Below are 15,058 nucleotides of genomic sequence, written 5' to 3' on the forward strand. Positions count from 1 at the left end.
CCGCTCACGGCCACCACCGGTAACGATTATTTCAACCGCTCCTGGGCCTCCCCTAGGTCGACTTAGCCTCAAACGAGTAACTGGTGTGGTGTGTGAACATCGCCACTGGGAAAACAAAGGCGGCCGGGCGTGGTGAATCCAAGTCCCGGGCGAAGCCGGGTAGTAAAGCTAGTATATTACAAGGCAAAGCTGCTGCGGTGTTATGGTTGCCACACTGGACTTGCAATCCAGAGGTTATCGGTTCGATTCTTCCGCCTGGCAGGGCAGCTGAAACAACGGGGCAGGTTTCTTAAATCTCCCCCCACCCTCCACCTCTTTCCACCCAGCAGTATAAATGGGTTTACCAGTCAGTCGACCGGCAGATCACATGTGTGGGTACTCACTCCCACTTGTGTGGGTACTCACTCCCACTTCTTCCGATACATCTGGAAGAGTAGGCCAAATACCCTCTTCTCTGTTTGACTTCCCTCGAGATGAGGCTCTTCCACCAGCAACAGCTTCAGAAAGCAATTACGGGACTGGACTTTTACCTTTCAATCATTACCACTAAACATGATTTGATGTCCCAGGCAAGCCTGAAGGACGGCCTCCGATTGTCCGACCGCTCGCCGGGATCTGGCCTCTCCACCGACCGCACGCACGCACGCACGCACCCAGGTAGAAGGCGGAGTTGTTGGCGCGCGCGTGGTCGTCCAGGAAGGAGATTCCCAGGGGAGTGATGGGCGACTCCCCGATGCCTCTGAGCGCGTTTCCCACGAGCACGAGCACCCAGAGTAACGAGCGCGTCTCGTGCTGGCAGCCTGCGGGAGAGACGCGGACGACGCAACCGGGAGCCGCTGAGCAGAAGCAGATCGAACAGAAGCGTATGGCCCCCCCAAGTAGCTCGGGGTGCCCCAGATTTCGTGACGAAAAAAATCGAGGAACACCACATTCTTTATCATCTCGAACTCAGATCATAATAAACATAAATAATAATAATTAAAACATATAATTGGCACTCCCAGGAGACCGTGTGGCAGATGGGATGTTTAAAGAAATCTAGTCTTTACGCGGAGAAACAGATATGTGCGGGAGTTGTGTCATCTGCTTATTTATTGTCACTAATAAGCATCAAAAGCTCATCATTCTCATTACACAACTAAAAATAACTGCGTAATTAAGTTTTTTAACGGTTAACGTAGTTTGTTGCACTAAGCTGCGTAGCTTCGTGTTTTTTTTTATTACAACTCAATGCGAGCCCGGTACAAAACGCCGATCGCAGAATAGAGGGGGAACAGAAGCTCCATGCACAGGAGCCCTATGAGAGGGGGGTGGGGGGGAGATTGGGCTCACTGCACCATTCAGGTGGAGGTAATAAGAAGGGAGGGCAAAAGAAGGGAAGCATGTGAACTTGAGTACTGAACGTCCCACCGAGGTGTGTGCGCTGTTGTCAAGAGAGAGGGGTACATCAGGAGGCGCTAATCTCATGAAGCGGTGGGCGACGTTTCTCCAGTCATTACAACAAGCTTCATCAGGCGACAGCCAGATTTGTGGAAAAGTCCACTTGTTTCAGATTTTAAATGTTGTGGCTTGGCTCTCCAACACACCGGTGTGCTGTACTAGTGACGAATTGGCACGTTCTGTTTACGTAACAACCCTTACTAGTCGGTTGTGTCGGGTGGTGGCGGTTTTAACGACACATATTTACGTGATCTAACCGCAAAAATAAACCTCGTATGGATGATATTGGTCGCGAAAGCCTACGTGTTAAACATTTAATTTATATCCAGAAGTTCCCCCATGCTTCCTCACTCAGGCCAAAACAGGGGTGAATTGAGACCTCATGGTTTGTGAACGCGATTTGGGGACATCGTTGGCATAAAGGGTTGCTTTGTTTTCTGTAGCGCCACATCTTACTCCTGAGATCTGCTGACTTCTCCTAATGCTCTCAGCAAATGGGACCATGGCCAGGGTAAACAGCCGAGGTGAAAGAGGGCAACCCCTGCCTTGTACCTCTGCTTAAGGCAACGTTGCAAGATGTTAAGTCATTTGCAACCACACGAGGCCATAGGATTAGCGTGCAGGAGTCCGCACATGTCGATGAACGAGGGGGGGGGGGAGCCGAATTTGTCCATCACCCGAAAACAGAGAGGCCGATTCAACCCTGTCAAATGCCTTTTCCCCATCCATGGTGAGAGCGTAAGTCTATTTTCGTTGAATGAAATGCATTTCATTTCATGTAACATTGATTTACGTTTGTACGCTGTTTTCAACGTCTTCTATAACGTGGTCGCCATTTGCTTAGTTTTGCTCAAATGTCTAATCTGCTCGTGCAGTGACCAAGTAAAGTTGCCGTATCGAGATCGTAGAGAGGCACGGGAGACATAACAGATTCACTGATGGAGTTCCCCGGGGGGTTAGCGCCGGATAGAAACAGGGAAAGCTAAACAGAAGCAGAATAATGTTGCCAACGTCTCCTAATTAACGAGCGATGGGCAAGGGTGAGTGGAAACGCGGCCTGGGGAGAATGGGTGGGTGGGGGGTAGAATGCTGTCAAAGCACGTGCATTCCACAGAAGGTAACGCTGGAAGGGGATATACCTGGGAGACTTAATGAATGGAGATATAAAAGAGACATTGTACAAGCCGGGGAGAAGCGGCCGTGGGAGGGGAGGAACGAACCCAGGTGAAGAGAGAGACTGACGCACTGCCGGTCGGTGCGCACGCGAATTCGTAGACAAAGATCCCCCTCTTAAATTTCGATTTAAAGCTTTCGTGACGGCAGGGATTCATCTTCTTGATTCTTTCGGTAAAATCACGTTAAGCTTAAATATACGCTGCCAAGCCTGGTGGTGTTCATTCAGACGCTGTCTTTCCGACAGCCCTGTTCTTTACCTGAGGACGGCTGCTTGCGTTGCGGCCGAAACGTCGTGAGAATTATTTTATTATGTTTATTTGTATTATTTTATTATTTCCCTTCTACGTGACTTTACCGAAAGAACCAAGAAGAAAGATCCCCCTCGTCGCTTTCACGGACTGTTGGGGGGAGTGCGGTGAGCGAGCACCGCACGGCACACGAGGGGGTGGCTGGCTGGCACCCGCGGCCCCCCGTCGCCTTTGTCTCCCTCGTGGCGATGTTCACACATCGCAACAGGTATTTATTTGAGGCTCTGGCCACCTTGGGGATGCCCGGGACCGGTACAGATAATCGCCGCTGATGTTGGCCATGAGCGGGAATGTAATGTTGGTGACTGGGTTCGTATCGCAGCGTGTTAAGTGACTGCACTGCGGCTCCCCCACGATGTATAAGCACGCACACAGAGACACACACAGCTGTTCGCCTGCTTCCTCCTAGCATCCTTGCTGTATGTTAATTTGTGTTATTGCGTTTGACATTTTGGTCATCCAGATAAGTCACTCAGTATTAAGAAAAAAAATGCTTGACCCATCTTGGCATAATACAGTCAAGATGTTAAAACACCAACATAGACACCCATTACGTGACAACAAGTCTGCATTAACCACACGGACTCGTGGTGAAGCATGATTTGATAATGCTTGCATTGTGCTTGAAACGGATTAGCAGAGGTGTGGACTCGAGTCATGCGACTTGGACTCGAGTCAGACTCGAGTCATGATTTTGATGACTTCAGACTCGACTTGGACTTGCCTCATCTTTGACTCGACTTGACTCGGGACTCGAGAGCAAAGACTTGAGACTTACTTGTGACTTGCACAACAATGACTTTGTCCCACCTCTGCGGATTGGCCTACACCAGATAAAGCCTCTTTGATGCCTTTGTCTCACCAGTGCTTGACCAAATGCTGCCAAAAGGCAAACACTACAAGGACAATGCGAATGCCAAAGAGCATTAATAGCTTGATTTGAAGCTTTCGTGACTGCAGGAATCCATACTCTTTCGGTAAAGTCACGTAGGTAACAGGCACAGATAACGGGGCGTTAAAGATGTAAAGTCACGTATAAATACCTACGTGACTTTACCGAAAGAACCAAAGGACATTAATAGCTTGTGAAAAGCACACATTATCAAAGCATAGTCGTTTGCACATTTTACCACAAGTGTGCGCGGCCAATGCAGACCTAATGCCGCGTGAACAGGTGCCTATTTGGTGTTTAAAAACATCTTTAACGCCCCGTTGTCTGTGCCTGTTACGTCATCGTGACATTGACCTCTTACTTTCGTCTGCCGGCGATGGTGACCGCGGCCCCTGGGTGTCGAGCGGAGGACGCTGGGACAGCTCGCCGGAGGCGCCCCACTGGACCTCGTGAGCCGCACACACGGGCCTATCCGCAGTCACGTTCACGCTCCCCAGGGCGATGCTCTCGTACGAGTACCTGCGCGCGGGACACACGCGCTGAGCACGAGTACCTGTTCTCAAATCCTCCATCTCCCTTCCCGCTGCGTCTGTCCAGCCAGCAGGATGGATGTGTGACCACAGTGTGGGCATGCCCAGTCCTTTCCCAAAACATACGGTCAACATGGAAGGGGAAATCAAACACCCTTTCGAATTCGCCAGAGTGGAGGCCCCTCCCGCCGGCAGTCGCTTGAGCACGCTATTGCAGGTCTACACCTTTGCCTTTTACAACGGCAGCTGTGGACGGGCAAAGGGGAAGAAGAGAGTGGGGTGGGGCAGTGGAGAGAGGGACACTGGGACACTGTGACACTCGCCGCTCCATCTCGACCGGTGCCGCTGTCAATATGATTTTATCTCCCTGCTTTAAGGACGCAGTCTCTGGGCTAAACCGACGATGGGTGCGGGCTGGGGTGAAGGTTCCACTGGCACTGGCTAGCATACCTCTCCATGTGAGCAGATTCTCATTATGGATATCAGACCAGTCATGGCTCAATTACAACATCGCCCCCCGCTAGTTGTGTACGGGTGCAAGGAGGAGCTCACCTGCCCATGAGGAAGTGCGGCAGGGCTATGAGCAGGGTGCCCAGCCCCATGAGGGTGGCTCCGGCTGCGATGATGCGAGGACGATGGAAGCGCGCCCCAAAGTAGCTCACAGCCGTGATCACCAGCAGATTGCCTGGTGGCAACAGCAGTGAGAGAGAGAGGTGTTCCCCGGCTTAGCTGTATTATTGTTGTTTTAGATCGGTTGGGTTCAGCCTGTTAGGAAGCACCTATGCTGCAGCCATTAAAAACTGGACATCTTTGTCTTCCCAGTGCTGATGGTTGCTCACACGACTGCGCCAAGCACTCATTTTAGACTAAGATGACAACAGCAAATACCGAGATGACCGCGTTGCTGTGCATAACCATCAGAGATCAAATTCGCACGCACAGGGATCTCGATATCCTGCCGTGGTCACAGCAAGGGGGCCATGGCCGCTGGCATGCTCCACTGCAGTTTTGAGATTGTATGTAAATGTACATTTTACTTTGCCACGGAGCACACTTAGAGCGGGCTTGTGTGGCTCCCTTTCTTAAGAAAGCTGCACACTTCACTCGGGTAGCCATACATTTTGAATTTTGGATGTTCACCTGTCCGGGGTACAGGAATTAGCATCTGTGTTCGAGGTGGTATTGATTTAATCATGAGCTGGTGGTTCTGCTCCGAATTTAATTACAGGATACTGCATAGTTTGGGTAGACGCATGGCTCACTAGGAAAAATGTCCGGGTCCGGTCTGCAGAAAATATGCCAAACCGTCACTTTCACCCAAAGTTGCCCGTGGAACCAATCAGGATAATGTCGGGGAGGGCCAATGGGGATGTGTTGAAACTTATACGAAATATACGATTACGTTGGAGGAGGTGGTGGTGGGGTGGGGGGTAGATGATGGAAGTTGGAAGAGACGAGCGTGCGGAGATACGTGGCCTTTGAAGCTTTTGTTTGGACAAGAAATTTGCTGTGTTCGGGCAGTTCAAGGCATGGCTCGGCATGGCCGCGGGTTAGATTATTTTATGGTGTTGAGAACACGGCATGAGTACACGTGATGCAGCACGAAGCCAAAGAACAATGTTGGCCTACTAGGGTTTGTCATAACAAACAGCAAGGCTGAACGGAAGCGAACACAGTGGGGATCAAAAGTCCCCATTGTTAGCAAAAGGCAGCAACTGGAATGCTGCCTGTAAGGTGAGGGTTGAGGAAGCCCATGGATGAATGAGCTCCTGTTCTCAATTGGGCTTTGAAGTCGATATAAACATTGTTGACTCCGTGATCTACGGCACGGAATGTCACCACTCCTCTCGCGACGGTTCACCTGGTATCGATATTACTAAAACCCACACCGTGTATGAGCATGTGCTCTCCATATCGCTTGCCGGTTCCGAAAAGGCAGGAACCGATAATAATCGATTCCAGTGCGCAGTTTATCCACGGACGCACTGATTGGCACGTGTTTACCGGAAAACTGCGAGAGAACAAATTTCCACGGGAAAAAATTAATATTTTTTTTCTGCTGCTGGGCGAACCGTCCAAAGGGCCTCTGCATACAGCAGCTGGGTGCAAGGAAGGCGAGCGGCGGTGGAGATTGATTCAGTCGCCGAAGCTATCCAACTCCACCAGCACCTGGCCGTGCGCTTCGCCCAAACATGCGTCACCTCACAACGTTTAATTACGAGCGGGGAACGACGCGTATCGTGATTCCACACTCGGCGCGATTATTCGCACTGCACGCGTACGAGCGCAGCGCCTTTCGTTAATCCACTGCTTCAATGAGTGCGGGTCATGGGGTTAGTGGACTCTGCTTCTCAACGTGCACAAAGCCTGGCACAAGCGCCTTGGTTGACGTCACCGCCACTTGGTGGCGAACGGCGGCTGTTGTTGTTGACTCGACCTCATCACAGGGGGGTGACTGCGGGCAAGTTATGATCAAAGTACAGTGAAACAATGTATTTTGTTGCATAACGTAGCCCCGCAGCAGCCTATAGCACCTGTTATGCACGGTGGTCGCCGGTTGGACAAAATATAAACGTAGAACTGCCTGTTTGAAAGCTGTTCGTCCTGCAGCCCACGTTCACTGACACGCGCTCGCACAGACGCACTCGTAAACGAAGACCCCCCCTTGTAGCCTTCACAAACTGTTGGGGCAAGTGCTGTGAGCGAGCACCTATGTAGGCTGGCACGGCATCCGAATCGATGGATGGCTAGCACCACGCCCGGCCACCTTTGTCTCTCCAGTGGCGATGTTTGCACACCGCACCAAATACTCATTTGAAGCCGAGTTGACCTCTCGGAAGTCTAGGACTGTTTCAGAGAATCGTCAGCGGTGTTGGCCGTGAACGGGGAATGCAACTCGGGTCGTTGGATTTGGAGCACAGCGCGCTAACCATTGCGCCATTGCCCCCACACAGATACACACAAACCCTCAAACACTCGCACACACCCACTGCCGTTTCGAATAAGAACCGTTTTGTAAAGTGCGGCATTAACCCAGCCAACCAACTGCCATCACGCATGGGTGAGTAAACCGCAGATTTTAATTGTGTCTCTTTACAAATCATTACGTGTCTGCTACGTATGTGTCAATCGGCACGCTGAAGACCCTTGCAAACGAGATGTTCCATCTCAGAAAATTGGATTATTCACGTGCAGTTCTACGTTTACATTTTGTCCAAGGGATGGAACGTGGATATTTGAATGAGTGGCGCGGCGTAGGGCTTGGGGAGAGTGGCAGTGGGCACCCATCTCGAAGCTGCCGTCGATGATCCCGGCCACGGAGCTCGGCAGGTCGAAGCGGCGCTCGATGGAGGTGATGGAGCTCTTCATGTAGCTGCCGGACATCGCCTTAGAGAAGAAGAGCAGCGACAGGCAAAGCAGGAAGACCTGCAGGGTGCGGCGAGTCGGGGGGGGGGGAGTCAGGGGGAGACAGAGACATAGATTAATGATGGAGAGAGGCAAGTGTGTGTGTGTGTGTTTTTATGTGGGAGCGGTAGTGTAGCGGGATAACGCACTGCGCTACGAACTCGGCGACCAACACCAGTGATGATTATCTGGACCGGTCCTGGGCCTCCCCTGGGTCGACTCAGCCTCAAATGAGTAGCTCTTGCGATGTGTAAACATCGCCACTGTGGTGTTGGTCACACACCGCCTCGTGTACCATGCCGGCCATCATAGATGCTTGCTAACAGCACTTGCCCCAACAGTCTGTTTAGGCTATACGGAGCATCCTTGTATTTGTCTTTGTGTGAGAGAGGACGTGGTCGCAAGAGATAGACAAAGTGAGTGAGAGTGAGTGGCAGATTAAGATGGAAAAGCGTAGACAGTGTGAGAGACAGAACAAGTTTACCACATAGAGAGGATAGTGATTGTGGTACAGAACCGAGACGTGATTTTGGAGTGGAGGCAGTGGGAGGAAAAGAATGAAGACAGCGACTGATGCCATTATTTATTTTGAGGGCTATGATAAACGATTGTGGAGTGGACGATGCTGGGGTTAGCAGGAAGCTGGTGCAGGGCATTACAGAATGGAGTGAGGCAGTCAAGATAGCAAACGTTTTCTACTTTCAAAGTTATTTCGTGGAACAAGTTGAGACCTGAAGAGACCAGGATGAGTCTCATTTGCAAGAGCGACCTGTGTCACCACAATGACAAAATGAAAGCCACAAAATTAAAAGCAACAAAGTAATAAAAACATCTTGCTGAGGCATCATGAATATGTACGGTATGTTGAACTTCTTTGCATCGTACATAGCTGACCGTGCTAATCGGAGGTGCAGGAATGCGAATGCCTCCAAATATTAGTAACAATAAATTCCTGCCACAAGAACACAGATGCCAATTCTCAGTGTCCGGGTCACATTGGACAGGTGGCAACCCTTTGTTTGAACTCGCACCTTGATATTAGCCCACCGAGGTGGCTTGAGCTGGGGAGGGTAGGCTTGCTCTTTGTCTGACTTCATTTTCTGATTCCAACGCAAAGCGTGTGGGCACTGCTGGGAATGGGGAAACAACGGACGAACAAAAGAGAGACTTTACAATTGATCGCGTAGGTCAGCTCCACAGCTAACGGAATTGCAGCGCGACGGATCATTTGGGGTCACATGGAATCTCAATGGGCTCACACAGCAGCTTGGCGCAGTAGAGTACGTACATATACGCAAACTAGGGGTTGTTCGGGGGCACCTGCGACGCCCCTCACAACCATTTACAGCCTTCGGCCAGGAAAGTCACGAAAAAAATAGCACACGAACGACGCATTCACGCAAGCACTCGATGCTCCGTTTTGAAGTTTTAAAATGAAACATATTTGAATTGTATTATGTTTTGAATTAGATAATTTTATTTCTTCATTAAAAGCTGATATCATTTTACATCTGGAAGACTTTATTGAAAAGGACATTTCGTGTGAATTTCAATCGTCCTTAAGTAGATGTCCTTGCTGGGGGTTAGGTTCGATGCGGACTTTCACCTATTTGGGATTGCGGGATCGAGATAAGGCGACATAGAGCTGCTGGCCGTGCGAGAAGACCGCCATCTGCAGATCGATTCCAACGCAATCGAACGTCTGTCCCTGCGCCTCCGTCATTCATGCAGGGGGCGCGTAGGTTTGCAGCGCCCCCTGCATTAAAACGACGGAGAGTGATGTGTTCATCACAGATAGATAAAGTTGTGCGCTTATATAAGAGTTTGCCTGCATTGCTGTTGGAATTCTATCACCGTGGAAACGGGCAATTCGTTTATTATTTTCACAATTATTTTATAATTTTTCACAATTATTTTCAGCTGCTGTATTTCAAGGCGATACAATTCCTCATACTTAAGATTTAAATGACTCCCCCACACATGTGGGAGAGTCAGTGAACATTCACTACGTGATACCAGATTAAAGATGAGGAAAGGCATGAATTGCCCATCGGTCAAAACTGTGCATGTGACTGCGCCATGCCAGCCGAAAGAGGCATGAACAGCGCTTGGTCTACAGGCATTTCAATGCACTTTACCCTGACCTCAGTAATCTGGAGCATCCGTGTCTCTGTTATTGCCCAACTCGAAGTAAGCCACGGGGAAGTGCTTAATCTGCGTTTTGCAGAACAAATTGTACAAATAATACGTTGCCTCGGCATGGTAGCGAACAGTTTCTCCAGAGGGCAACCACTGCTGCCTTTGTTTTTGCACAGACCCAAAGCAATAAGCTCAAGTTCACGTGTGAAACCGGTTGAGAACTTAAGAGACCCAGATTGTCTCAGTTGCAAGAGTCATCAAAATGGCAAAAGATAAATTGTATTTTTTTTTAAAGTAGCACGATGCAGCGAATCGAAATCAGAGAAAAAATAAAACTGCCTCACATTAAAGCAATGTTAAATAATAAATCATGTTTACTATACAGTATAAGTGGACTCGGGCAAATTATTTTTGGATATAGTTACAAACAAGCCAGACATTTCACTATCACAGTTGTAATTGATAACTGTTAACACGTTTTATGCAATAAGCAAAGCTATAAGAACTTGGGGAAACATTATTGGGAGGGAATTCCAAAGTCTTGCCGTGCGCTAGTACAGTAAACCCTCTCTATCCGCGAAGGTAACGTTTTGAAAACGTTCGCGAATGCCGAAACTGTTTTTACAATGGGAACAATTTTGTTACGTTCCTGGTACGAGTCAACATCGGGGGAATTTGTAAATGTTTAATAATAATGACCACAATAAATAATACATTATGAAGGTTTTTGTTATGACCTTCTATGATTTGACGACGGATGGAGGTGGTGGTGTCGGTGAGGATTTCAGGAGGTTGGCACCTCGGGAATGGGGGCGTTTGTAGAACAAGGCCGCAAAAGTTATCGCTTTAGCCCTAGGGGGGAGCGCTCGCCGCAACACTTTCTCTGAAACTCACAGTCGAAAATGCACAATAGCGGGATTCGTGTGAGACTGAGAACAAAAGCGGGCAGCAGAGAGTGCGTGCCTCACCTTGGCAAAGAGTTTTTGAATGCAAAAAAAACTCTGCGCGCCCCACTTTGGCGACGGTGGTGCACTCGCGAAAACGGGAGTCGGGTCGCGAAGAGGGAATTGGTTAACATTTAACGACTCGCCAATATGCGAAACTCGCGAATCCAGAACTCGCGCATAGCGAGGGTTTACTGGACTAATGCTGTACATCTCTTCCTCTCTCTCTCTCCCTCAATAAAGAAGGGATCGACTGTGCGAGGGAGAGCAAAACACCACGGTCGCAATTCCAACAGACGGCACATATCACAGGGCTGTCTTTCCCAGTGCTATCCTGGTTACCATCAAACACCGCACCCTCGTCAATAAACGAGATGATCAGCATGGGCGGAGCCACGAAAGGAGTGAACTTTTTTTTTTAAATCAGACATCACCACCGTACTCAGTTGCAATTTGATATTTTAAAAAAACAACAACGAGCGACGTGTAAAGTGCCGCCGTGCAATGCGACGTTGCTCATCGAAGTGGGAACGCGAGTGGCTGGCGAGCGTCTCGGTGACACGGGGCGCGGTGGCGGACACGGCTCGCCGGCTTCACGAGGGCGCGCACTCAATGCGCGTGGCCAGAGTCAATATTGAGAGAAAAACCCCTCTCCCTTCGCCTGTCAAGGCCGTGCTGCTGAACGGGAATGCACGCGAGCAGGCAGGAATGCACCGTCTGTTCTCTATTCTCTCCCCCCCCAAACACACATGGCCATCCGCACCTCATCTTACAACAGTGCCCGGTCGAGCGGAGAGATGCCACTCTCCCCTGTAGTACGTGGCCAGGAAAAACTCGGCATTTTCTAGCGCAGTTCGCTCGCCACTGTGGCAAAGCCGCCTGCAAACCAGGCAACGTTCCTGGCCGTGCAGACGTTTGGGGCAAGTGCTGGCAGCGAGCACATATGAAGGCCGGCACGGCACGCGAGGAGGTGGGTGGCCACGCAGTGGTGATGTTTACACATCACACCAGGTGCTTATTTGAGGCTAAGTCGACCTAGGGGAGGCCCCGAACCCATTCACGCAATCATCACTGGTTGTCGACCGTGAGCGGAAATCGAACCCGGGTGGCCAGGGTGGAATATCGCGCAACGCGATAACCGCTGCGCTACCGTCCCCCACCATGCGTACACACCGCGCGTGGCTATCAGCAGACCCCTTTGCACGGGGCCAGGTTTGGTTAACCCAACGTGCGGTCAGTCGCACGCGCCGATGTTTGTGCGCCGTCGAGGTCAGGGCCTTCTGAGTGGGGGAGGGGAGGGGGTTCACCAGAGGAGGCTGAACAACCCAATGGCCCCGCAAGCAGGTAAAACTGGACAGTCTACGCAACATCGGCAACGGTAAGCCCGCGCGCAATGGCATCAAACGCCGAGCTTCTCTCAAAGATCAAGATGCCACCATGACCAAAGCCGTCGACGCCACCGCACCTCAATTGGGGGAGAAGATGAAAAACGGGCCACGTGCGGAAAGCAACACGAGTGTCGTCGAGTCGGCGGACGAATGCCCGACAAAGGTATCGGATGAGCAACGGTTCCATAACAAAAAAGAACCCCACTCATTGCCAGCGCTTTGGAACCATGCGCCAGATCCCGAAGCTGCTTCGCAGGCAGCATGCGACCTCTAAGGTCTGCGCCTCACGAGTGTCCTCACCACCACCTGGCCTCGGGTCTTTCCTTCCCCTTGGGCGCAGGAACTGGGATGAGCAACTCCGCTGTCTCGGTCGGTAATGTTTTGTTACAATTATTGATTGCCCTCTCGTTCCATCATTTGAGACCTCCCTCCTGCTGACCTGTCTGGTATACGGAACACAACATTAGCCTGTCAACCATTATAGAGGTCATTTTGGGTTAGATCGCGTAAATATATAAATGTGTCGTTAAAACCCGCCACCACCCGACACAGCCAACTAGTAAGGGTTGTCGCGTAAACAGAACGTGCCAATTCGTCACTAGTACATCACACTGGTGTGTTGGAGAGCCAAGCCACAACATTTACAATCTGAGTACGACGTTTCGCCAGTAATTACAACTAGCTTCAGCAGGCGACAGCCAGATTTGTGGAGAAGTCCACCTGTTTCGTTCCTTATATAGAGGCGTAGATGTGGCAACCACACTTTTGCTCTCTTGCACAAAGTGAAACGTGGCGGGACCCACGTGGAAAAGAGGCATGAGACTGAGTGAGGCTTTCCTGGGTAAACGAGCATAATAAAATAACATGACTGGAAATCTGTGAAAAAGAGCTTCATAGCTCAGCGGACTCCTCCAGGATAAATAAAGATTCTGATTCTAATCTGGCACGTCACAAACATTGGTTTAATAAATACTGACTCTGCTGATGAGACACTTGATGCAAACACCGGCCCAGAGTTGAAATACACTAATGCTGCTGATAAGCCATGTGACTGATTAGATGTGTAAACAAAATGCTCCTTTAATCACGTGGAGTCACGGATATGCAAAGGGGTTGTATTTTCTGCGCGTTTAACCTGCATCTGGAATAACGTCTCCGTTTCTCCAAACTGTCCATTTTTCAGAGCAGCACTGCCATATCAGTGAGCGGCTCACAATCGGAAGTGTGCGAGTTTCAATCCTGGTTAAGGATTGACAGCACATCATCCCTCCGGGGATAATAAAAACACGTGCCATGTTGTGGGAAAAGCAACAGTGGTCCTCCTATGGATATTGTCCCCACCATAGGGTTTTGGAATTTCCACCAATGGTTCAGGGCTGTAAACAGAATATGACCACCTGTCGCCATGCTCGTTTGAGCAGCAAATAACTTTCGATGTTTGACTTGAAAATTGTAAATACAAAAGTCGTTCGGCCATTTCGCCTTTTTCCGGATGAGTATTATCAGGCAGCGTACACTTAAGCAAGCACAATTTGGACCGGTTTCTACGGTTTCAGAATCTCATCGGTCACAGTCTGGCTCGTTAACCGAACGCTAGTGAAATGGCAGAATGTCATCGACGAGAGCACTCCGTACAAACTACGGGACCCAGCTCGACGCAGGACGAAGCGCCGTGCACGCGATGTCGATCCCGCTGAGGCAGCAGTAGCTGCGTCGAAGTAACGTAACCCGTGGTGCAGCTGCTAAATAGCGCTTGCTGCGCTTGTAATCCAGACGTTACCTGTTCGATTCCACCTTACGGGCGCGGAAGTTGACACAACGAGGGCTAGTTTCTCAAATCCTCCGCCAATGTCCACCCAACAGTGTTATTATTCCGCTTGTTTGCCCAGGAAAGCCTCACCGAGTCTCAAAACTAATTTTCAAGAGGGTCCTGCCAAGTTTTCACAGTAAGGGGGAAGGGGGGGGGGATGTTGTAACGTATAATTCTGAGTGAGTAATTTTGAGTGTAATTTTAAGCATTAGGATGTTAGGCCAATACCAGTTACATGCGTGTGGTTGTTTAGCGGCGAAGAGGTCATTCACAGTTGATGTGCATGTCGCCGTGTGATAGGGTAGAGTGTGGGTACCATTGGAACCTCATTTGCCAGTAAAACATATGATAATTGTTTTTTTACCCTTTTATCTGGCAACAAAACTGACACCTGTGTGGGTACTTTCACCTCTTCTAAGACGTCTGGTCAACGTGGAAGAAAAGTCAGAATACCCTGTTGACCGAGTTCGCTCCAGTGGAAGCCCTTCGGCCAACAGGGGCTTGAGCACGCAATTACAGGGCTGCACATTTAAATTATACTTAAACATTTTGTTTTACCGGGTAAGGCCCACTGAGCTATATAGCTCTTTTTCAGAAGCGAGCTGGCCACGAATGACATTTCAGCGAAGTGGCTTGTAATGTGCAAAGTTAGAGCAGCAAAATACTCTACACGCTTGTTTATAATGTGCAGGGGTAAACCGGAGGACCTGGAGAAAAATCTACGTGACCACGCGGAGAGAGAGAACATGTAATCTCCACATATGTTGGCGTCAGGGTCGGGATTGAACCCACGCCCTCCTGTATGCCAGGCGAAGTAGTTAACATCTCACCACCGCAGCGCCCCATACCTTCACGATAGAGTGGACCTCTTCCTATCCGTGACTAAGTGTGGCGCAAACGTTGCGAATCCTGTCTGGAAACGACCCAGTCGCCACCGTGTGCCACTTCGGTGTTTTTTTTCTGGAAGACTTTGCTGTTTTTTCCTGGATTTTTCTGTTTTGCGTGTAGTCACTTGAAGATGTTTCT

The 15,058-nt window shown here is 49.9% G+C and overlaps 1 protein-coding gene across 3 annotated transcripts in view; it reads right to left on the reverse strand.

Moving 5' to 3' along the window:
* LOC144719983 (solute carrier organic anion transporter family member 1C1-like) overlaps positions 1-15,058 on the reverse strand; it is a 32,908-nt gene that overhangs the window by 15,640 nt on the left and 2,210 nt on the right. For 2 of the 3 annotated variants that reach the window (XM_078596376.1, XM_078596378.1), the window contains exons 2-6: positions 8,783-8,881; positions 7,631-7,772; positions 4,899-5,031; positions 4,178-4,335; positions 654-800 (exon numbers count right to left, since the gene is read on the reverse strand). In XM_078596376.1, the coding sequence (XP_078452502.1) occupies positions 654-800; positions 4,178-4,335; positions 4,899-5,031; positions 7,631-7,772; positions 8,783-8,848 (646 nt within the window). In that variant the 5' untranslated portion in view covers positions 8,849-8,881. The remainder of the gene's footprint in view (positions 1-653; positions 801-4,177; positions 4,336-4,898; positions 5,032-7,630; positions 7,773-8,782; positions 8,882-15,058) is intronic. The other variant, XM_078596377.1, reaches the window with a different exon arrangement.

This window comes from Lampetra planeri, chromosome 7, assembly GCF_965212315.1.
Source record: "Lampetra planeri chromosome 7, kcLamPlan1.2.h2, whole genome shotgun sequence".
In the NCBI taxonomy this organism is placed as follows: domain Eukaryota; kingdom Metazoa; phylum Chordata; class Hyperoartia; order Petromyzontiformes; family Petromyzontidae; genus Lampetra; species Lampetra planeri.